This window comes from Saimiri boliviensis, chromosome 11 (assembly GCF_048565385.1).
Source record: "Saimiri boliviensis isolate mSaiBol1 chromosome 11, mSaiBol1.pri, whole genome shotgun sequence".
NCBI classification, from domain to species: Eukaryota; Metazoa; Chordata; class Mammalia; order Primates; family Cebidae; genus Saimiri; species Saimiri boliviensis.
This window is the reverse complement of record NC_133459.1, coordinates 62344116-62369833: the sequence shown is the minus strand read 5'-3', so window position 1 is coordinate 62369833 and position 25718 is coordinate 62344116. Positions and strand designations below refer to the sequence as shown.

General features: G+C 40.1%; 1 protein-coding gene and 1 non-coding gene across 2 annotated transcripts in view; one reads left to right on the top strand and one right to left on the bottom strand.

Moving 5' to 3' along the window:
* ROR1 (receptor tyrosine kinase like orphan receptor 1) overlaps positions 1–25718 on the bottom strand; it is a 415703-nt gene that overhangs the window by 160731 nt on the left and 229254 nt on the right. The window contains exon 2 of the mRNA XM_039474389.2: positions 21180–21251. Coding sequence (XP_039330323.1) covers positions 21180–21251 — 72 coding nt within the window. The remainder of the gene's footprint in view (positions 1–21179; positions 21252–25718) is intronic.
* On the top strand, positions 5781–5887 carry LOC120366150 (U6 spliceosomal RNA). The gene has a single exon (XR_005580898.2). It is a non-coding gene; the product is annotated as a U6 spliceosomal RNA (small nuclear RNA).

The window sequence follows — 25718 nt, the reverse complement described above, 5'->3', positions numbered from 1 at the left end:
GGTTGCGGTGAGCCGAGATCGCGCCATTGCACTCCAGCCTGGGTAACGAGTGAAACTCCGTCTCAAAAAAAAAAAAAAAAAAAAAAAAAAAAAAAAAAAATCTTACAGGTGCCAAACGAGACACCCTCATTCATATTTCTTCTCTAACCATTCCATTTTAGAAACTACATTTTTCACATATGAGACATTCAAGAAACACAAATTCTGAAATAAAAATGGGCACACCACCAGTGGAAAAGCAAACAAAAGCAGCTAATGTACTGTGGCTAAAAAAATTTCCAAACAAAATGGCAGTAATTTACTGCCCTTGCTCTTAGCTAGAGCCCATGAACATAATCAGAACCCCCAGGACTATTAGGAAAGTGTGATTTACAGTAAGTCTCAGGATAAAAAAAAAAAAAAAAATTAAAAAGCAACTTATGCACGAAGATGAAAGCTGTATTTCTTTCATTTTCAGCAATGGAATCAAATTTCAAGTCAGAATTTCAGGGTGAAACTCAGAAGTCTCTCAAGAAGTAAACTATGAGCCAACCAGCATCCCTCCTTGGACACGGCTCTAGCTACTTGAATGACGTAAGTAATATTTAGAGATGACAGTGATTAGAAAGACCCACACGACACCATCTGAGTCATAGTGAAGAGGTGGGTGGACCTGGATTTGAGTCCTGGCGGTGTCACTTGTTCTCGTGTATCCTTGAGCAAATTATTTCACACCTCCAAGCTCTAGTAATACCTGTTGCTTCTGACTGTTATATGGATTAAATGAGATAAAGTGTATAAAGCAGTAAGGAAAGTGGCACATTCAAGTCTCAATAAATTTTGTTACACATTTTAAATACAAATAATACATTTCAATACATGAGTTAGTATACTTAAGGCACTTACAGCAGTACCTGATGCACAGTGAAGTTCTATATAAGGGTTTGTCATTATTATTACTATACAGTAAAACCTCAGTTAATCAGAATGTCCAGACAATGAGGTAACTAAGTTAACCTATTTTCATGCTCAACACCTCTAAACCACTTCAAGTTTTTGAAAATCCTTTTAAAATGTATTAGTCTCTTTTCCAAGATTAGTAAGTATAATATGTTAAGTATCAATTTAAAATTTTTACATGGGATCATACACGGCTCCAGGAATATATATCAAAAGTCCTGGGTTCTAGAACTACTCTGTTACTTGCCAGCAGTGTAACTTTGAGCCTCAGTTTCCTGATCTGTGAAATAAAAGATCTGTCATGCTTTTCTCCCAGTTTTAGTGACTATCAGATACCATCATGTATATGCAATTATTTTGAAAACAACAAAATTAAGGTGAATTAAAAATAGCATAAATTTGTTATCATTCTTTAGAACATGATATCCTGTTTCTGTGGATGCATGTGCATAGGGGTATGGAGATTCCAGATTATACCAAGAATGTGGTTTTTGAAAACTGTGGTAAAATACACATAACAAAATGTCCCATTTTAATTATTTTTAAGTGTTTAGCTCAGTGGAATTAAGGACAATCACACTGTTATGCAACCATCACCACCATTCATCCCAAAACATTTTTCATCTTCCCAAATGGAAACCTCATGCCCACTAAAGACTAACTCCCCATTCTCCTTTCCTCCCAATACCTGGCAATCACCCTTTTACTTTCTATCTATGAATTTGACTACTCTAGACACCTCATATAAGTAGTTTCATACAGAATATTGTTTTGTAAAAAAAAGTCCCTTGTGTATTTTCTTATCTTTTCCATCTTTGTCTTTAAAAGTTGAGTACAAAAAGCAATGGAAATTGAGAATTTCCTTTTGTTGGTTCTAAATCCTTGAGGCTTATAATAAGACTGTGATTAAGAAGAAACAAAGACACACTGACCTGATTGTATCCTCCAAGCTCTAATGGGGCCGACTGCTTGGTCTGGTCTTCATTGCGATCTTAGCATACTTTTGAGAAGCTATGGTGTTATAAGGCTGTGCAGTGAAGCCCAAGGGATAAAGTCTGGTCCCACCTCTGCCACAAGGTACTCTTGATATTGTGTGAATCATTTTTTTTCTTTGAGTCATGTCTGTTAAGCTTCAGGTAGACTGGGCTACATTATTTCAAAGTAGTGTCAACTTCACATTCAAGTGTTTTGATGGCATTTATTCCTTGAAAGACACTGCAAAATGTCATTCTCTTCCTTCTCCAATCTCAATCCAGGAACAACACATTTTATATAATGAAAATGGAAAAGGAGGAAGATACCTGTGATATTTTTCCTAGGAAAAGAAACCAGGGGGAAATACTGAACTGGTTTTAGATGTTCCTGGCAGTTGATTTAGTGTTGTCATCTTTCTTCAGATCAGGGGAAAAAAAAAAAAAAAGAGTACAGAAGAGTTTCACAGCACATGCCAAAATGCTACGTTGCCCATGTGTGTGCGCATGCACAAACACACACACACACACACACACACACACGCACACACACAAGCAAAAGCTGTGTTCAGATTCAAGGCTATGCTTTCACATCAGAAAAAAGAAACAATGAGTTAAACCACCTGAATTTAGAAGACAGAGATACATGATCATTTTTTAAGTTATCTCTGAAGTCACATCAAAATGTGCACCCCAGGATTCTAAGATCCAATTCTGTTAAGTAGAAAAAGCAATATAGTCAAATATGAGATGCCACAGACAAAAAGGGTTATGTATTTGGAATGAACAACTATCCTTAACATGCATAAACTTCCCAACTGGGATCCATTTGTATGAAGAGACTCTTCTAGTCTGATAAGAGCCTGGCTCTGGGAAAAAGAAAAAGAAGACCCAAATGCTTTGGGGGGAGACACTTTCACACATGAATCAGCCAAGAAAAATGGCAGCTGCATCAGAATGTTGGCTGCCTGCCCCAGAAGTCGACCCTGGGGGGCTCTGGCTGCTGGGACCCACCTTCAGCATGGAATGCACTCAGGATAGCAAGGCGAAGTACTTCATCCATCTGACTTCTATAGCCGGGGACAACTCATGCATATTACCACTTTCTTCCCCTGACAGTGTAGCCCTCAGTTGAAAATTTAATCTCTACTGGTAAGAATCAAGTCAATTTTGTTAGTAAGGATATTTCCAAGCTATGTCCCCCAAACAGCTTCATAAATACTGACAGAAGCTGGGTATAGTGGCTCATGCCTGTAATCTCAGCATTTTGGGAGGTTGAAGCGGGCGGGTCAGTTGAGCCCAGGAGTTTGAGACCAGCCTGGGAAACACGGCAAAACTTCATCTCTACAAAAAACACAAAAATTTAGCCAGGCATGGTGGTATGTGCTTGGAATCCCACCTGCTCAGGAGGCTGAGGGGGGAAGATCGATTGAGTCCAGGAAGTCGAGGCTGCAGTGAGCTGCGATCATGCCACTGAACTTCAGCCTAGGCAAAGAGTGAGATCCTGTCTCAAAACACACCACACACACACACACACACACACACACACACACACACACACCCCTAGTTGACAGGACCACCATACACGAAACAATGTAATGATAATTTGTAATAATCTTAATACAAGTTTTATAATATATATTATCCACAAAGGGATGGGAGAAGTTAGGTTTTATAGGTCTATTTCCATTAAATCCATGTCAGGGATGGAGAATTCCTGAGTCAGAAGACTTCAGAGAAGAAAGAAAACTGAAATATTAGTTATACCAACACCCCTAGAGCATTCTTAATATGGCATTCCTGAAAACTGGTCATGTAGTTGGCTTCAATTTCTCTAGAGAAAGGGAGATTACTTCTCCATGAAGAAATGAGTGAAGGAGGTAGACTACATGACCTTATATCAGATCTTTAGACTTTTGGGAACTTTTGTTTTTTCATCTGTAAAAGATGGAAACTATTTTATAAGGCCATGTGGAAGTGGAAATTGTAAAGCAGCAGTTTAGCAACTGATTATCAATGAGTGTTAGTTTCCTTCACTGTTATGTAATTTGTTAAAAAGTTTTTTCATATATTGGGCAGAAATCTGCTTCTTTGTAATTTTTACTTGGTGGTCTCAGTCTAAACCCCTCAAGCAACATTTTTCTGTCTTCTGCAAGTCATCACTTCCAACTCTGGGAGATGGGCACAAGCATTTCTCTTATGTAGCCTAAACTCACCCAAATGCCTCCCTCATTCTTTGTAACTAATGAAAAACTCAAGTCATAAATGTTATAGAGTACCAATAAAATTGAGAGCAAACTGGGAGCATATTAAGGCACAGTCCCTGACTTCAAAAAGCTTAAATATATAATGTAGTTTGAGTAAAATCAGGGCTCAATCAAAATACCATCAAAGTATCATTACTGAGTAGGAGAAAGAGCAACTAAATTTGACTGGAAAATCAGAGAAGTCTTTATAGGAAATAACATTTGAGTTGGGTAATCAACAATTGAAAAGATTTTGAAAGACAGAAAGCTTATGCTGGTAAAACAGCATAAGCAAAACCATGGAAAAAATACATGCAATATTTTAAGAATGGTACAATGGACTGCACTGTGTTTCTCCAAAACTTATATTGAAGTTAGGGTTGAAGCCTAACTCCAATGTGACTGTATTTTAAAGATAGGGCTTGGGCCGGGTGCTGTAGCTCACACTTGTAATCCTAGCACTTTGGGAGGCTGAGGTGGGTGGATCACCTGAGGTTGGGAGTTTGAGACCAGCCTGACCAACATGGAGAAACCCTGTCTCTACTAAAAATATAAAATTAGTCAGGCATGGTGATGCATGCCTGTAATCCCAGCTACTCAGGAGACTGAGGCAGGAGAATCACTTGAACCTGGGAGGTGGAAGTTGTCATGAGCTGAGATTGTGTCATTGCACTCAGCCCAGGCAACAGACTAAAATTCCATCTCAAAAAAGAAAAAAGATAGGGCTTTTAGGAGGTAACATTAAATAAGGTAATAAGGGTGGGGCCCTAATCTGGTAAGATTGTTGGCCTCATGAAAATAAAAGAGACTTGTCAGTCTGTCTCTTTCTGCCATGCAAGGGCAGAGCAAAAAGGCAGTGGCCATCCACCAGCCAGAAGGAGAGCCTTCACTAGAAAGTGATCACTGCTGGACCTTGATCTTGGACTTCCCAGCCTCCAGAAGTGTAATACAATACATTTCTGTTGTTTAAGTCACACAGTGTGTGGTATCTTGTTATGGCAGCCCTAGCAGACTAATCCAAAGGGCAATTACAGAGAAGAATCAATGGGTAAAGACCAAGAAAGAGAGTCAGAGAGTATATTGAACAATTGGATAGAATAAGAAAATGTAAATGGTCAGGCTTAGGAGACAGAGAAACCAACGTTCAAATCTGTTTTGCTGCTTTATGAGTTGCATCATGACCTTAGGTTACTCAACCTCTCTGAGCTCAGATTTCTTCTTTGTTAATGGTAAAAGGAGATAATAAACATAAGGTATCATTCAAAGCACCTAGCATGTGGAAGGTACTCTAAGTATGTTAATAATAATTATTTTCATTAATATAAATATAGGAGCTAGGGGAGGGACAGCAGGGGGTGGGGAGGGTGGGGAGGGATAATGTGGGGAGAAATTCTAGATATAGATGAAGGGGGAATGGAGGCAGCAAACCACTTGGTTATGTATGCACCTATGCAACAACGCTGCATGATCTGCACATGTACCCCAGAACCTAAAGTACAATTAAAAAATATATATATATATATATATATATATATGAAGTAATGATCATAAAACTAGTACTGAAAAAAAGACATGAATGACACAGGATGTTCAATGATCTGAATACATCTTAAAAATTCCTCTAGGGCTTACTGTGGCAGCACATATACTAAAATCAGAACAATACAGAGAAGATTAGCATGGCCCCTGGGCAAAGATGACATGCAAATTCATGAAGTGTTCCATATTTTTTAAAGAATGAATAAGACTTAGTATTGATAGCCCAACAGGGGTATTATAGACAATAATAATTTAAATGTACATTTTAAAATAACTAAAAGAGTATAATTGGTTTGTAACACAAAGGATAAATGCTTGAGGGAATAGATACCCAATTTTCCAAGATGTAATTATTACACATTGCATGCCTGTACCAAAATATCTCAAATAACCCATAAATATATACACCTAGTATGTATCCAAAAAATTTTTTAAGTCCTCTACCTAAAGAATGGAGCATATTCTTTCTTCTTAGCATTTCTGAATCACAACTGCATCTTTTAGAATGCCAAGAATAAAAATCTAATTGTGAGTGAGAAAACACTGCTTGCAGAAAAACAGCAGGAACTGTGAGAGAAAATAGGCATGCAATATCGGCATTCATGTGGGCTAAAGAGAGATGTGGGTCATGGCCAGATGTGTCCTTAATCTGCTTCCTATTTAGCAAACACCTGTGCATCCTATAATACCCAACTCAAATGTCACCTCCACAAAGCTTTATCCCAAACTTCCCCAAATGTATTATATGCTCACTTCATTTGCTCTGTTTCTCCCACTAGACTGTGAGCATCTTGAGGACAGATGAGAGAAACAGGAAGATGCTGAAATCAGTGAAAATTATTTTAAAAACAAGATCTAAACTATACGCATTTGTAAGAGAAGAGAGGTAGTTCTCCATACTGGCAACAAGACAAAGTGTAATCATGATAGAGGCTGTGTCTACATCCTTTTCCTGCTAACAGCTATATCAGTGTCTTAGATAAGAACTAAATTTAGGCCAGGCGCAGTGGCTTACACCTGTAATCCCAGCACTTTGGGAAGCCGAGGCAGGTGGATCATGAGGTCAGGACGTGGAGACCATCCTCACCAGTATGGTGAAACTCTGTCTCTACTAAAATACAAAAAATTAGCTGGGCATGGCACCTACAGTCCCAGCTACTCGGGAGGCTGAGGCAGGGGAATCACTTGAACCCAGTAGGTGGAGGTTGCAGTGAGCCCAGAGCATGCCACTGCACTCAGCCTGGTGACAGAGGCACAGAATGATGTTTGTGAAATTGTTGGTAAGAAACAAATGTTGTTTACAAAAGAGAATGCTTCAATATGATTCTATTTCAGTAAATATATCTATAAAACATATGCATAAAAATAACAGATTATCTGTTAGCAGTAACGTAATTAAAAGAATTAAAAGAATAAAAGAATATCTGTTAGCAGTAACATAATTTTGGCTTCATTTTATTTTCTAGATTTTCTACAATAAATAAATATGTTTAGATTTTGCAAGGGCTAGTGTTTTTTGTCCGTTTGTTTGTTTGTAAGAAAAAGATTTAAGGATAAGAGCAATAAATGGTACAGGTGACCCATCAGGCCCACCTTACCTTAAAATTGCTGAGCTGCTGGGAGCCATCTATCTTCCTGCTAGAAGTCTCCTGCTTGAGCTGACCCTGGGAAAGAGGACCTAAGCCGTTTGGGTGGATGCTGAGGTAGTTTTTCAAGATTTCCCCAGGCCTTCTCCAAATTCCTCTCTGGGCAGGATGAGGGCTGCTGAGATCTGGGAAGGCACTGTCTAACTGGTTTGGGTGGACTGGAGGGATGGGCTACAGTGGGCTCACCTGATTCGATGCAGGATGATAGCATCCTCTGTCACTTGGTACCAAAGTGATACTCATTGCAAGGCCAGTATCTCAAGGTCTACCTATGATTTGCCTGTGCTCCAGGACAAAAGTCTGACTCGACTATCATCAGCAATATTTTATTCCTATTGGGAATTCTTCGCAGAAAAATGCCTGTCAACAGCAGAAAGGCTTTCCCTGAGCTCTTGTCTTCAATGTATGATCTCATTGTTAGAGTTTTCCATTACCTCAACATTTCTCCTAGCCCCAAACATTCCTTTTTACATGAATAACTTTATTATAAAGTAAAAACAAAACCAAAACACCCACGAACAAAAAACAGCAATATGAACATCAACAGAAAGTATGGCCTCTAAATAGACCCTTTACCAAGATCTTACCCCTTATGCTCATAGTTCTTTTAACACAGATGCTTGGTAAACAGAGATAATTTCAGATCACCTACTGTTTCTTGACATAAAAATAAAGAAACACATATTCAAGTTAGTTTACAGTTTACAAAGCACAGCGTTATCATGTTAGGATCTGGGAATGACTTCAGTGGACATTTTTACCCTTGCATGACAACTGAGGACACAGAAGTCCAGAGAGGGTTAGTGAATGGCCCAGGGTTACTTTATTAGTGGACATGCCAGAGCTCTTACTCGAAACTGGGGCTGCAGCACTAAGTAAAAACAGTTAGCATTGCAATATTAAAGCTATTTTCGTAACATTCAGAGACCTGGCAGTACAGAAGAATAGCAAGGCCAAACCTCTTCAATGTGACTATTTTGTTTATTTAGAGTTTTCTTATTTTTGTTTAGTACACTGACAATGCTGTGCAATCACCATTTCTATCCAATTGGAAAACACATCTGGTGGCCCAAAAGGAAGTCTGTTTCTATAAAGTGATTGCTCCCTTTTCCCGCTCTAGCCAGCCCCCGGCAACAAATCCAATATCTGCCTCTGTGCATTTATCTCTTCTGAATATTTCACATGAATGAAATCATACATGTGACCTTTTAGGTCTGGCTTCTTTCACTCAGCATAATGTTTTTGAAATTTATCCATGTTATGGCATGTATCAGAACTTCATTCATTTTTATGGCTAAATAATATTCCATCATTATGTCTGTCCCATTCTTGGTTTACCAGTCATTCCATGGATGGACATTTAAGCTGCTTCCATCTTTTGGCTACTGTGAGTAATACAGTTGTGAATATGTGTATACCTGCATTTGTTTAAATACCTGTTTTCAATTCTTAGGGGTATATATGAGTTTTAAAATGATTATGTCTTTGACATATTTTTTTATCTGACTACAAAAGTATAAGATATTTTTTGAAGAAAAGATAAAAATCAAAGAAAAAGCACCAATAAGAAAAACCACCTAAAGATAATCAAGAATAGCCCCTTCCAGAAAGGATATCCTACCAGCAAAAAGTCTTCCAAGCCCCTTCTTTCTTTCCTCCCTATATACACAGATCATTATTTTAGAAATAAGTAGTCATGGAGAACATGGGCTTGGTAGCCAGGAAAACCTGGATTTGAGTTCGGGTTCTGCATTTACTAGCTGAATCATTTTACTTTGAACTTGTGTTCCTGTCTATGAAATGGACATAATACTATGTGCCTTGTGGAGTTTTTATGGCAAATTAAATGGTGCTCAGGGAAGTGTCAGGTACAATAGTACTTCCCACACAGGGATTTGCTGACTCCACCAGAAAGCAAGGCACATGAGAGAGGAATTTTGTATTTTCACCTCTGTATCCTCAGCACAGTGCCTGACACGTGGCTGGTGCTCAATAAATACTTGTTGAATGAAGAAATGAATGTAACTACTGGGAACATTGGAGTTGAACTTGAAGTCCTGGCAAGGATCTTTGGGAATAATCTAGGTTTCTGAGTTCAGAAGACAACAAAAGGTCATGGATAGAAAATTCTTGTAGGTCAATTTTAATTCTATACAACCATAGTCCAATGGCGAGAGTTGGTTAGGCCTGACTTTGGGCCCACAGAGAATGGAATCATTTCCTGAAAATGGCTATAAAATAAGGTATTTGCAGCAATCAAGGTAGAGACTAGGAGCTCTGCCTCTGAGGTATGTGGGGATTTGAACTTCCTAAACTGCTAGACCAGCTAAGACTCATGGCATTTTTTTTTTTAAAGCAAATAAGCATTTGACAAAATAAACCCAGACAAAGAGATACTTAAGTATGAATCCTTGTCAGAAACTTCCCTGAAGTAATATAGCTTGGAACTAAAGAGATAATAAGTGAGCTTCTCATGGCCCTACAGGAAATCTTGCTTGGTACAGGAAGGCAAGATTTTCCAAGTTTGTCTAAAAGAAGTTTCCACACACTCCACTGTCTCACAATAAAGTCTGCAACAGGTTGCAGAGCTCGCTGTCCGCCAAACTCTTTACTGCCTTTCTTCTTTTGTGGGTCTTCTTCCGCAAATAATGGACTTGCCCTGTTTGTGGACCAACTTCCACAAGCTCAGGAGGGCTGAAGTGGAGCTGTAGGCCCTCGAACCCTCAGGAAACAGGCCAGAGGGAATAAAGAGCTGACCCCTACCTCAGCCATTAGCTGGGCCTATGTCAGATGGATCTGATACTATATCCCAGGATAAGTCTTATTCTTTTCATTCATCTCCTTTGCAGCATCTATCACTGCTGGGATTAAATGATTTTCAGTATTTGTGTATGTGAAAGTACTTGCTGAAAGTTTTGCTCTTCCACTAAATTGTGGAGTATGCAAAGGCAAGAATGTTTCTGTCTTTTTCATTACTGTATCTTCAGCCAGTACAGGCCTTGTCCATGGTAGGTACGGAATAAAGATTTGTTGAATAAATGAATCCAAGACATTTGATGACAAATTCAATTCAGCTTACAGGCAATATAATATACTGGTTAAGAAAATGGGTTTGAATTCTGGGTTCACAGCTTTGTGACTTAGGGCAAGTTGCTTAAATCTCTCTGAGTTTCCTAACGTTGCTGTAACATATTATCACAAACTTAGTGGCTTAAAACAACAGGAATTTTTTCTTTCACATTTCTGGATGGTAGAAGTACAAGATCCAGCAGGGCCACACTCTTTCTGGGGGCCCTGGAGTAGAATTCATTTTTTGTCTCTTACTTTCTGTGAGGGCTGCTGCCCTGGCATTCTTGAGCTTGTGGCTGCATCACTGGAATCTCTACTTTCATTTTCACAGTGCTTCCTCCTCTGTGGGTCTGTCTAAAATCTCCCTGAGTCTGTCTTATAAGGACACTTGTAGGCACTTAGGCTCCTGGGGATAATACCGGATGATCTCATCTCAAGATCCTTAGTTTAATTACATGTGCAAACACCCCTTTTCCAAATACAGAAAAATTCATAGGTTCCAGAATTCAGGACATGGACATATCTTTTGTGGGCAGGAGGTCACTATTCAAAATACAACTTTTCTCTAAGGCTCAGTTTTTCATCCATGAATTTTCACTGTATCTCAGGATTACTATGAGGATTAAATGTGACAATCCATGTAAATCACTTAAAAAGGTTCTTGGCATATCAAAAGCCCTCAATAGATGGTAGCTATTAATAACTGGTATTATTTCATGAGAAAGGGAGGTGTTACTCCCGATGTCCATAAGGAAAAAGTGATGGAGTTATGTCAACACATTCAGATATTTAAAAAAAATACATCAATGTCACTATCTACTCTTCTCCATATTTATTTCATCAGTGCTGGGGCTTGTGCTCAGCTGTCTCACAAATGTCGTTACATTCTTACAATAATCCTGGAAAGCTGGTATTCTCCCCATTTTACAGATGGAAAAAAAAAAAAAAACAGATCTCAATATTCAAGAATCTAGAGTTAGCCACAGAGCTTAAATATAAACCAAGGACTTCTCACTCCAAGCTCAGGTCTTTTCTATATTACCTCAGAAAATTGAGGACAGATATTGACAAAGTGCCAAGCACCTATCGTGTATTAATCACTTGTTAGAATATTTTGGAAAGAGTCAAGCTATAGGGCAGATTATCCTAGAAGAACTCTAAAGCAGTGGTTCTCAAACTTTGTTGCACACTAGAATCACCTGAAGACCTTTTAAACCTCTCAAACCATAGGCTGCACACACACCAGACTAATAAAACAAAAATCGGGGAACAAGGAGAACAGACCCAGGCATTAGTAGTTTTTAAAATTCCCCAGGTGATACCAATTACAGCTGAGGTTAAGAATTACTGCTCTATCACTGGTCCTCAAACTTTAGTGGGCATCAGGGTCACCTGGAAGATGGTAAAAATGGAGAGGAATAGGGTCTCGGCTGATTCAATGAACCTGGGTCTCTCTAAGTGATTCGAACACCCATCAAAGCTCGAGGACATCTACTCTAAAGTATCTTTCAGCTCCGGCATTCTGATTTTCACCACGCATTTATTTCTCTCTTTATTCAAACAACTGCACTAGATGCTGGAGAGATAACGACTCATAAAGAAGACATGACGCCTGATCTCAAGAAGTTCACAGCTTGACATGCTGTTCTTTTTTCTCTCAAAGCCCTCTCCATACTGCTTTTCCCAGTCACCTTCTATTTGAATTGGAGACCCATGAGGGCCTTGCTTGAAACGACGAAGATCTTCAATAATATTTCTTGTAGGAGGAAAGAAGAATGGGGAGAAGAAGAACAAACATGCAAACAAGCATCACCTGGCATGGGGGGGAACAAGGTGTGATCACCAGTGGGAGAAGGTGGAGTCAGGGAAGGCTTCTTGGAAGTGGTAAAGTCTGAGTTGAGTCTTTAACAATGACAAAAGGCTGGGGGAGGGTGTTCTCATCACAGCAAACAGTAAGGTTTGTACAAATGCTTAAAATAGGATGAGGAACAATGAACAGTTTGATTTTAGAGCGTAACAAGTAAGGGTGGAGAAGGAGAAGCAGGAAACTGAGGCAGGAGCCCCATGGTAAAGCACTTTGTATGATCTCCCTTTCCCTTCCTTTAGCCAAGTAGATCTTTTAAGTCCAAAAGTCCCAGAAGTCTTTAGATAAGGTTAGCCAAAGCCATGGGCCCAGGGCTAGAAAAGATTTCCAGGATCCCTGTGAACAGGACCCCAGTCCACAGGTTTCTGGAAGTACCTTGAGGTTAAATTCTAAAGCTATTTGTGAAGTGGGTGCAACAGGAGGTGACAGGCTTAAATGCAAACTAAAAGACACACAGGCAAGGAAAAGACAGCCTGGGAAAAATCCAGACGCTCTTTCTTTGTGGCTGCCTTATTATTTATGAGTCCAAAAATGTGCCTTGTCTTAGCCAGGAATTACTGAAAATAGCACCAAGGGAGTAAGGAATCTGAGACCCAAGATAGAAGGTAGATAAGCTTTCTCCTCATTCTAAATGGTAAAAATGAAAGCACAAACACTTCCAAGCTTTCTCGGTTGCTCGCCCAAGGCTGAGGCAGCGGCTGCTGGGAGGATGGAGGTGGGGTTCTGTGTGGCTCACACAGCCATCTGCAGAGCACCCTCAGGGCCTTGTTCCTCTAGGTTGAATGCCCCATGACAGTGCAGATGGGGAGGTGAGGAATGATAGGAGGAACTGGGTGCCAAGAGCTGGAATAACTGGCTGGAAAGACCCTTACATGGTGAGAAAGACCCTTTCTGGTTCGGTGATGGCTGGATGGCAGGGGAGCTGATGGCAAATCTCTCCACTTTGAGCAGGTTTTGAAGAATTGAGATAGACCATAAAGGGTCATTTTCCCTCTATTTCCTGATAGAATTCCATATCCCTCTTGCTGGTGCCTTTCCCTAAAATGAATAGACTTGTCAAGTAAAGAGGATTAACACAGGTCAGAGAGAGAGAGCTGCTTGGCTGAAGGGGAACTGATTTCCATGTCTCAAGCTTCTATGCTGGGTATAAGCAAAGGGAGTAAGAACTGGTTGCCAGCAAGGGATACAGGAAATATACAGCAGGCAAGAAGCTCCCCACATATGTCTGAATCCCTCCTCTCCTGTCCGGAAGGTGTTCCTGGCTGGGTGTGATGGCTCATGCCTGTAATCCCAGCACTTTTGGAGGCCGAGGGGGCAGATCGCTTGACCCTAGGAGTTCGAGACGACAAGCCTGGGAAACATGGTGAGACCCCGTCTCTACAAAAAATACAAAAATTAGCAAAGCATGGTGAGGTGCACTTGTGTCCCAGTGACTTGGGAGGCTGAAGTGGGAGGATCACTTGAGACTGAGAGATGGAGGCTGCAGTGAGTCATGATCACATCACTGCAATCCAGCCTGGGCAACAGAATAAGATCTTGTCACCAAAGGAAAAAAAAAAATCCCTATGTGTTTTTGGGCTTTTAACCCACAATATTTTTCTCCACAGATGGGAAATTACTCCAGATATTGCCTTTCCCTAATCACAGTAGTGGTCAATTTGTAATTTAATTGTAACAGTGATGAGACTATAATCAGTAATGATAATTCCTTACACATAAAATCTTTATATGTAGGAACATTTCTTTATGCTGCAAGGAGGAAACACAGGTTAGATTTACCTAAGGTTTCACCTACTGTTTCCTGAGAGCAGGGTTATCTCATAGAAATAGATTGTGAGCCACAAATGTAAGTGATATTTGTAATTTTAAACTGTCTAGTAGGCACATTAAAAAGGACCAGGTATTATAAATTAATTTTAATGTATTTTACTAATTCAATATACGAAAATATCATTTCAACATGTAATCAATGTAAAAATTGTAAGATGTTTTCTTTTTTATATTAAAGTCTTGAGATCCAGTGTGTTTTACACTGATGCTCCCCCTCACATTTCACATTCTCAGTAGACACAAGTGGGTAGTGGCTACTATACAGTGTCACGCAGCATTGGAGTCTCATAACGGGTAATGCAGCCAAAACAAGGATTGATGCCTCCCTTTTAACAGGCCCAGAGCTTAACTAGGTCATTGACCTGGTGATGGAGCTCTGCTGGAAGTAGAACCTAGGTTCCTGGTTAAGCGCTATTTTTTCAAATCATACTGTCCTCCCCTTGGGAGTGAGAAGGTAGTTGGGGGGAAGGGGGCAGTCAAGAGGACTACCCGTAGTGCATACCTTTGTATTCTAGAGACTGTGATGGGGATTTGTACTTTATTTAATTCATACACCGGCCCTTTCAAGTCCGTATCACTTCCTCTATTTTCCATACGAGGTTAGAGAGGCTTTAAGTGTTTTAGTAGTTGATCATGGCAAGGTGACAGCCTTTAAAGAAAATGACGCTATCAATATTAGAAAGATGTTGCTTAAGACCCCAACCAGCTACCAGTTTTGAAGATGGAACACAAGGATGGATAAACTCGCAGACACCTCAGTCCTAGGAGGACTGTTCATCAGCTTGCCATGTGCCAAGACCCAAAGCAAGATCCAGTCTATCCTTACATTACCACCTTCAATCCAGAGCTCCAAATATTTGCAATGAAAAGCACAACAAAATGACCCAGCGACTCCAATCTAACCAGCTAAGCACCAAGCTCTCAGAAATAGGCCAGTTAATACCATTTAAATAGATGATGTGCCAAGGACAAATCAAGTAACAGAGTGGGGACAAGAGGGAGCAACCACTTCTGAGCTAGAGAACCTGGTCATAGGCCTTGATGGTGAAGCTTCCCGGGAAGAGGCAGGCCAGGGGGCTGAGTCTAGAATGTATCTGTCTGTTGTGACCATGCAAGCAGACAACATGGGCATATATCACAACATGGGCATGAAACCCACAGACATGCTAGTTGGCTAGGAAAACTACCTTAGGTCATTGATATGGTTTGCCTGTGTACCCACCCAAATCTCATCTCGAATGTGTCTCCTACCATTCCTAGGTGTCTCCTACCATTCCTAGGAGGAACCTGGTGGGAGGTGACTGAATTATGGGGGCAGGTCTTTCTTGTGCTGTTCTTGTAATAGTGAATGAGTTTCATGAGATCTGATGGTTTTAAAAATGGGAGTTTCCCTATACAAGCTCTCTCTTTGGCGGCCACCATCCGGATGAGACTTGACTTGTTCCTGCTGCCTTCTGCCATGATTGTGAGGCCTCCCCATTCATGTGGAAATGTAAGTCCATTAACCTCTTTTTCTTCCCAGTCTCGGGTATGTCTTTGCATGAAAATGGACTTATACAGTAATAGATACATATACCTCCATCCACAGGTAAGCAAAAGGAAGCTCAGAGTCATAGTAACTTTAGAGCCCATGTTTATAAGAACCACACTGCACACTTCCCTACTAAAGCTCCAACCTAGTAAAGAAAGCCATTTAAAAAGGCAAACCAGAACAAAAAATCCCAAATATAGTCTGTCAGCACAGGGAACTATTTGCAGTTGGAAACAAGCCTCAGTATTTTTTTTAAGTAGGAGGTTCCCTCCCTTTCTGCTGCCTATGGGAGCAATTTCCAGTCCCTTCTCCAAAAGAAACATTTGGCTTTCTATAGAGAACCTCTGAGACCTCTTGTGACTGAGGATGGTAGAAGAGGAAAGAGGCCCTCATCACACCCCGCCCCCACAGCACTCTCATGGGGAAGCTGACGTTGAGCCCCTGTAGATCCATTTATTTTAGGTAGTATTTGGTTGTTTCAGAAATTACCCCCATGAGCCATCAATAGTAGCTTTCAACAGCTCTTCCAGGGTGGCCTTGTCTCTTTTAAATTTCATTTCCTGTTGGAAAGGATAGACAGGTAACTGGTTAATGCCAGTGACTGGGCTTGTTTAACAGAACACAGGGGCTTGAGTGTGGCTGGGGAGCTGCAGTGGGACTGACGAGTGGATCAGAGCAGCTGGGTGAAGAGGAAGGCACTAAAGCCCACCAAGAGATGGATTGCATTTTACTGCTTCTCCGTGTGAGGGCACTTGCCCCACAAGAGGAGGGGATATGAATGTACTTGGCTGTCACAATGCACATGGTCCTTGGACCTGGCCCTGAGGCCTTGGTGGGAATCCTGGCACTTCCCCTCAAATAATTTAACCCAAATGAGCCTCAGTTGCCTATCTGTTCATTGCAAAGGGTGGTATGAATTCAGATGCTGCATGCAACCTGCTTGGCAAGTGCCTCACACCTGGTAGGCATTTACACACCGTAACTGGGATTTGAACTCAAATAATTTAATGCCACGTTTCCTACTACATGTTACTTACTGCACTGTATTAGGCAATAGACAAGGCAAACCCTGACTTTAAAGAGACAAGCATGAAATAGATAATTTCAATTTAGGGAGGTAAGGATTCTGAACAAGATAAAATAGACATGGGCTAGTAGGATACCCCATAATTTGGGGCACTGTTGATGGCATGGTCAAACGGATTCATGGAAGGATTTGTTAATCATCTATCTCTTTCTCCAAGAGGTCCACCAATGAAAGAATACTGCCTGTGCTATTCAGAAGCACATCCATTAGGGCACTGTGGGGAAACAGGGAGGGAGGGAATGTGTAAGGTGTGCTTAAGTAAAAGAGGAGTTAGCTAAGTGAAGAACAAAGAGTTAGCCAAATGACGTTGGCCAAGTGAAGTCAGAGAAAGCTACATGAACAAAGGCATAGAGGCCGCAGACAGAATGGTATGTTTAGGGAATTGGAGGCAGGCTATTCAAATAAATGGAATATTAAATATTTGGGAACTGAAGATAAAGTAAGATGAGTCAGTAGGGGTAAAAATTATTAGTAAGATACTTTGTGTTGCCAAGCTAAGAAGTATGTCACTTATATGAATGAACACTCAAGTGTGAAAGGCCAGAATGCGATGATTTATCAGACTCTAAGATATCTGCCCCAACCCTAAAATACGCCTGCCTTACCAGACTGTCAAAGTACCCATGATATTTTAATATCAAGCCCAAAGTAATAACCATATTAACCCCAAACAGATATCACTTCTTACTCTCCAACGAGTTTATCATATTTATTAGCCAGGTGAATTTTCACAACGGCCCTATGCAGTAGGTGCTTTTATTAGCTCATCTTACAAAGGAGAAGACCAAAGCACAGACAGGTTGAGTGGCTTGCCAAAAGTCACAGGAAACAGGTTGTGGTGTCAGGATTCAAACCTAGTCGGTCACCTTGGCTCAAGTCCATTTTCTAAACCACCATTTTATCTCACATCTATCTCCCAGATCAGTATTTTTCTTCATCTGAGTGTATCACTTTAAGCCCATCTGATAATTTTCTTGTATCCACAGCTCTATTCTTCAGTTATAGAATGTCTATTTAGTTCTTTTGAAATATGCCTTTTTTGCCATTTATCTTGCACTTGCCCCATGGTTTCTACATTCTTTTTCACCATGAAATGTTTTAAACACATATACTCTCTCAAATTGGTCCACTGTCTTTAGTTTCTAAGGTATGAACTTTTCCACGTGTTCTGTCTGCTGACACTTGCTAATGGTGGCTTTCTTCCCCTCTCTTGTAGGCATTATAATTTTTTAAAGTAAGTCCAACATCAGCAAGAGTTTGCCACTGTTGTTTGGTGGTTTTTATTTTAAAAATTTTGTTTTTGGTGGAAGACCCTCATGCATGAGGATGTTGAGACATTTTTAAGAGCTGGTTTTAGGTTTGCTACTGTCTGTGTCTCCTAGTTTAATCAATTCCAAGCCACGCTTTTATGTTATCTTCTTGGTTTGTGGCTTGTGCAATACCTGAGAACCCCAACCCCATTCCCACATGTAGTACAGGCTGAGGTTTTGATTTCTCATGGGTGATCCCAATGGCCCAGGGTGCCTGACAGATTTCCATATCACATCCTCAGCAGAATTTTCCTTATTTCATAGTGAGGCCAGTCATTCTCCACTCATACCCTAATGCAGAGAGTTTGTTTCCTGTGGCTCCAACTCTTATCCCCATGGGATACTGAAACTCCAGGCCCTAGGAAGTACACGTAGTTTTCAGATTTTCATGAGATCTTTTGCTTAATTCCTACTCACTGATCATTGCTCTAGTATTGAACTTGTTCTTAATTTCTGGAGCCTATGGATTTCACCTCTTTGTGTACCAGCCCAACAATGGATTATTTTTTCTTTCATTGTATATTTCACTAGTATCTCTCTGTGATTGGAAGAAGTGTCTCTTGAAAGCTCAGTCTATCAAATTGAAAGAAGGCTTTGATTATGCATTTAGCTATCAGTCTGTCCATGTGTCTCTGAGTTCATGGAGGACAGGGGCCTTTGTCTGGTTTATATTTATATCCTAATTTTCACAGAGTTCCCAGACCAGAGTAGGAATCAATAAGTTTTTGACCAATGAATGTTCTTTCTTTCTCATTCAAATTGGAAATTAAAGAATATACACTAATTGCCTTCTAGAGAAAGATAATACCAAGCATCCTGATACCTCCAGAAAGCCATCCATGCTCTCTGGAAGGCTGTGTTGAACAAACAAAGAAGTTTGGGCTTACCTTTATCCTTCCCTTTGGCCAGCAGGTTCATACTATAGACACTACTTCCTTCTTGATGGGCAACCACTACTAATTACAGTGCTGGTCTGGTAGAAATTCCAAGTCTGGCAGGCGGGGTTCTAGACTGCTGGCTCTGCTGCCTTTCTTAGCATGCATTGATGCCTTTCTTTTGCCATAACTGGCATCTGATCACTAACATGCAATGTGCAATGATAAAATTTTTCTTTTGGCACCATAAGGAACTTGCAGAATCAGCTCACATAAAAGCACCCAGCACAGTCCCTGGCACAGAGCAGGTAGGAAGTTAATGTTTAGGGTCCTTTATTTCTTCTTTTCCATTAAATATATTCTATAAATATTTGTTGAAAATGTACTGCTTTCTAGGCATTGTGTTTGGTGCTGGAGGTAGAGAGGAATAACATGTAGTGCCTAATTTCATACCTAATAGAAAAAGAATGTCCAGATCCAATTTAGCAATAGAAAAAATTATTCTAAATGTTCTTTGATTTAAGGTGAAAAGACATCTCATTTCATTCCACCATCCTAAAGCGCCTAGTAAAGTATAACCAGCAAAATAACTTCACATGTTGCTGTTTTATAAAATAAAGTTATCTCTTCTCAGAGAGGAAATATAACTTCCAGTGAATGTATTAGTTGTTCTTATGCTGCTATAAAGAACTTCCCAAGACTGAGTAATTTATAAAGGAAAGAGATTTAACTGACTCATAGTTCTACATAGCTGGGGAGGCCACAGAAAACTTACAAATCATGGCAGAAGGTACCTCTTCATAGGGCAGCAGGGGAGAGAATGAGTGCTCAGCCCAGTGAAGGGGGAAGCCCCTTATGAAACCATCACATCTCATGAGAACTAACTCATTATCATGAGAACAGGATGGGGAAAACCACCCCCATGATTCAGTTATCTCCTCCTGGTCCCTCCCACACATGTGGGGATTATGGGAACTACAACTCAAGATGAGATGTGGGTGGGAACGCAGCCAAACCACATCAGTGGACAATAGAGAGCTAATCATAAAAGACCATTTATGACAATGACTTTTGAGCTCCTTTTACCATGATAATCTCAGAACCTTGAATCATGCCTGAACTAAAGTAGCAACTCAGTAAGTTTGCTGAATGTATTTGCAACATATGTATAGCTATGGCTTCTCACTAGGTAAGATGTGATGCATTATTCCACACATATTTATTGAGGGTTTCTTACGAATAAGAGTTTGTGCTAGATTTTGTGATGGGGAACCCCCCCCCAAGAAAAAAGCAAAATAGAAACCCTACCTACAAGGAACTTCTATTCTAGGCTCAAGGGTGAGATAGACAGGTATATAAATCACCATAATATAATATAGAAAATGTGAAGAGTAGAACAGAGAATAGAGCTATGGGAGTTTCAAAGAGAGAAAGGCCACTTCCTGCTGGAGAGATTAGACAAGACTGTGGATAATGTAAAATTTAACCTTGGTCTTGACGGAGAGGAAATTTGTTACCCTGCAACAGGGGGAGAATGGGTATTGGCAAAGAAGAAAAGGCAATCCAGGTGAAAAGACGAAAGCAGAGAATCAGAAAAGCACAGGACATATGAGAAGAAATAAAAATTTGACTGGAGATGCATAATGGGGAATAAAGATAACTAAGGCTGGAAAGGTAGATTCAGCCGGACTGCAGGGGCTTTGGATGTGTCCTGATGTACGACTCCAGGACACAGGGTATCTATAAAAGAGCCAATGCTTAGCATATGGCAGGGCTTAATTAATGCTAAACAACACCTGTTCCCCACCGGCACACAGGAAGCTGCCATCTGTATGCACAGGCAATTACAAACATTCCAGATACTCAGTCCTGAACCCTGCAAGCACATCAAATGCTCATTGTGAAAGGTCACTGAGCAAACAGCTCTGATCAATCCTGGCTCAGGCTGAATCAAATCCCCTAAATAAGATACACTAGATGTAGTGTCAGGAAGGTCAGAAATGACCCTATTTCACATCTTGAAGCATTTTTACCATGTGGAACATTTTAGAGGAAGAAGAGAAAGGAACAAGGGGGGAAGAAATATCCAGAAATAATAGAATCCCAAGTAATTAAATGTTAAATGATGACAAAGTAAGATGGGGATTTATTTGGGACCCCACCTCCTTTCAGTGATCTGAAAAACAGTTGATTTCAAAGAAGGTCACGCCAGGATTAAAAACAGAGTTTCACGCCTCCCTCCTCACCTCCCCTTTGCGCTCCCACAGTGTACCTTTGTCGAGTTCACTTGAAACGTTCCATGATGAGGTAGGCACTAACTCAGCAGTGACTGACAGCTCTGTTTCTGAAAAGAAAAAGAAGGGAAGGGAGAAAGACAAGGGCAACATTAAATATAGTAACTTATGGGCTGTTAGAAGCATTACAGGAGATTTCCAAAGGGCCTGCCTTTGGAGAGAGACCACGGCAATCCCATAGCTTATTAGACTGGAATGGCGACTCTGGATGCCAGTAGAGGCGCCTGCATTTTAGAGGCCATCCAAACGAACAATCTATGGGCCAGATTTGAAGCTTTTTACTTCAAAACACTGGCTTGAAAATTAAAACGTAAAACATTACATTAACCTTCTCAACATCACTTACCATCAGAGAAATGCAAATGAGAACTACAATGAGATATCATCTCATATCAGTCAGAATGGCTATTATTAAAAAGTCAACAAATAATATGCTGGCAAGGATGCACAGAAAAGGGAATGCTAATACATTGTTGGGGGAATGTAAATTGGTTCCACCACTGTGGAAAGCAGTTTGGAGATTTCCCAAAGAGCTAAAAATAGTACTGTTTAACCCAGCAGTCACATTACAAGGTATATAACCAAGAGAAAATATTCTACCAGAAAGACAGCTGCACTCATATGTTCATCATAGCACTATTCATAACAGCCAAGACATGGAATCAACCTAGGTGCCCATCAACAGGCGACTGGATGAAGAGATTGTGGTGCATATACACCATGGAATACTATGCAGCCATAAAAATAATGAAATCATGTTCTTTGTAGCAGCATGGATAAAGATGGAGGCCATTAGGCAAAGTGAATTAACACAGAAGCAGAAAACCAGATATCAAGTGTTCACACTTATAAGTGGGAGCAAAATCTTGGGTACCATAGATATAAAGATAGGAGCAATAGGTACTGGGATGATAAAAGGATACAGGGAGGGGAGCAAGGGTTAAAAAACTACCTATTGGGTACTATGTTCACTATTTGGGTGACAGGATAAACAGAAGCCCACACCTCAGCATCATGCATTATACCCTTGTAACAAGCCTGCACATGTATCCTCTGAATCTAAAATAAAAATGGAAATTAAAAAAAAAAGAACAAGAGCAAAATACACTTTAACCCCAAAATACTACCTTAACAAGAAAACAAATCTGCAATGACCACATATTACTAAACATCATTTTCTTGTTGAAAGACCTGTCTTAGACGAGTACATTTAATAGCCTTCCTATTGAAGAACAATGTTGCTCCTGTAACTGATTTCATTAGTTGTATTTGGAATTGGTAGCATTTCTATGAATAGAGAAATTAGTTTCTCTACATTGGAACTTTAGGTCAAGACAAACGAAAGCTAAGTATTTGAATAGAAAGAGTCATTTGTGGTAACTAAACTTAAAAGATAATTTTCGAAGCCATCATAAATTAAAGCAAACATAAAAATCAATAATCTAAAGGACATAATACACTATGAAGTACTTATGGACTGTTAGAAGTACTTACGGGCTGTCAAAACTCCTTAATAGACTGTAATATACAAATAATGTTTGTTGTTTTTATTTTTTGAAAATTTAAGCCATGCTATTAATATATTGTAATAGGGTTACACTGACCTCCCCTTAGGTTATGTCTACACACACAGAGAGAGAGAACATTAGAGAATATTAGGTCTGGATAGGATCTTGGAGGACTCAGGGTCATTAGATATAAGCCATACAAATTGTCACTCCCTCCCACTTCAATCCAGTGCTGCATCTTTAATCATTATGGCTCTATTTGCCTGTTAGGCCTGAGATCTGTCATAGAGTCCTTTAAGCACAGTGCTCTAGGTAGCCACTAAAAATGAGTCTGAGATGGAATGCAGGATGAACTTTAATAAGTGGAAGAAGTGCAATTCAAACCCAGGTCTGTCTGACTCTAGCATGCCACACCTTCTGGCAGCCCCTGCTGACCAGTATTCAAGCCTGTGAAACCTGACTTTTTTTTTTTCACCTTACCTCTGGCCTCACCTTTTCACAGAGCTAAGCACATTTTCTGTATTGCCATATTTACTGATGGTGACTGTCTGCCAAATGACCACGTTATCATCACTGATTGAGCTTGAACAAGAACAGGATGTTGACCCACTGAGACCTTGCAAAGGTATACTTCTAGTTTATCTCCCTGCCACAGCAGAGACAAAAGGATTGTTTGGTTTTTGCAGACCTCCTTGGCTTACCTCTCTCCCGGTCCTAGAAGCAGGTGGGAAGGAAGTAGATGAATCACGCATACCCTCCCCACCTGCAATGGCCCTGATTCCTCCAATGTCCTGAGCTAAAAATAGCACAGACTCTTTTAAGGGGAACAGGAGTCAGATAGGACAGTATGGCAGGGATATTAATTATAAAATATGAAGGCAAAAATAAAATTTTATCCAAGTAGGGGAAATGCTTAGCGGAAAGCAATGCTTCTGTTATCAACCCATTGTCTGGGGAACAGGTATTTCATGCAGGTGGTTTCCCCAGGAAGAGCTAATTGTGTACATTTCAGGGCCCTCCACAGATGACTCCAACCCCAACTCCACGCTAAGCCCCATGCTGCTGCCACCCACTTTGGCTCTTGCAGTAATGACAGCCTTTGTTTGAAGTATTATAGACTACTGTGGTTCGCCTATGAAAAAGGCTCATCAAACACTCCAACACTCAGACTTCAGGGAGCTTGGGAATAGAAGCTCAGCAGCCAAGACGGCTTTTCAGGCAAAGGAACACAGGTTGGAAAGCGGTGGGATTAAGATGGACCTTGACGGCATTTACATACAATATTTTCATAGCTTCATCTTACTGCTGCTCACAGTGAAACTGTCAGAAATATAGGTTTCATTTTACAGTGTTAATTTTATAGACAGTTAGCTATAGGTCTTTTGGTTTTTCCAAGCCGAGTTGAATTGCTGATTGAATATAATTTGGTACCGATGACAAATGAATAGATTCTTGGCACCGTTAACAGTGAAATTGTTCCCCATGTGTCCCTGGACACTAATTACCACTCAGTTCTTGGGCTTCGGCGAAGATAATTTCAGTTCGCAAGTTTATTAAGTGATTGTGCTGATTCTGAGGAATTTTGTTCTCATCCTCAAGATCCATTCCTTTAGATAATGATGTATTCAGCTTTTCAGATAAAAAGATAATAAAAACAGATAAAATACTTTAAAATACAAATAATTTCCCAGAAAAATATTACCTTCCAAGGCTATATTTTTAAAAAATAAAGGTTGATTATTTTATGTGGAAAGTTGAATATTAATAATCTCCCCTCACAAAGTAATGTTTAATAATCTTTTTTTTTTCTCCTTCACTGAAAGGAAAAGTGAAGTTTAAGTGAGAAAAATCAAGCACTCTCAGCGTGAACTCCATCAATTCCATGACCACCAGTGGCTTCAGAGAGAGACATGGCCACCAGTTTTGAACCTGTAGGATCTCCACTAATGGATTCCTCTTCGCCTCACCATTGGCAAAAGCATGAGATATTTCCACATACATTTACCACTAGCCTAATAGCCTCTCTTTACCAAAAGCATTATGGTAATAGCAAATGTGTATGTGCCATTTAGAAGACAGTAAAATATTTAATGGAAATACACACCTAAATTTTAATGCTACTGTCTGCCACTTATTAGTTTTTTGATGATGAGAAAGTTACTAAACATCATTTAACTCTATTTTCTTACCTATAAATTGGGGACAATAAAAGCAATCTCAAAGGACTGAGGTAATGATTAAATTAAATAATAAACCAAAAGGCTCCTTTACAGTATCCAGCATAGACAGACTCAAGGGCTTTCAAACCTCTCCTTTGTCAGGTAAGGTAGACAGTGGCCATCCTCTGCATGGATGTACTTGGTTAGCTACTGAGTCACTGTCTGTATTTGAAATAGCGCATTTACCATGCTCTTAGAAAGCCACTGCATTTCACATGCCTCACTAATCCAAGCTAATCTTTTCATTTTGTGAGGTTTCCTGAATCGGTCACCAGTTCTCTAAGAACATAAGTGTTTTTATATGGTTTTATGCAGTTTGAGCAAACCAAGCTTGTTTTAGAAAACTCTAGCCCTTATCTTTCTCGATCTCTTTTGGGAGGGCAAACCTCAAAAGCTATTCTCCCTCCCGATTTGATCAATAGGAGCTATTATCTTTGCAGTTTCTCAGAGGATTGACTTTTTGGCACTGATTCTGCAAACCATAAGGTTTTGGTATTTAAGCCTCAACAGTGGGAGTGTTATTTGGAAGGAAGGAAAAAATAAGCCTTGAATCCTCCTCATTGATAAAAGCCTGTGCTCTCTGAAAGGATTACTGGTTCATCTCAGCAGTGGCAGGTAGAGACCCAACGTTCACAGGATGTGGAAGCCCTTCCAAGAAGCTCCCAGCCATGCCACATCCTGTATCCCTGATTCAGTGATGCGTGAGGTTACACAGGCACACACATACTCACAAGACTAGCAGACAGCCCAGTAGCTGCAAAGCCTGAGCGCAAGGGAAGCAAGTGGCTAC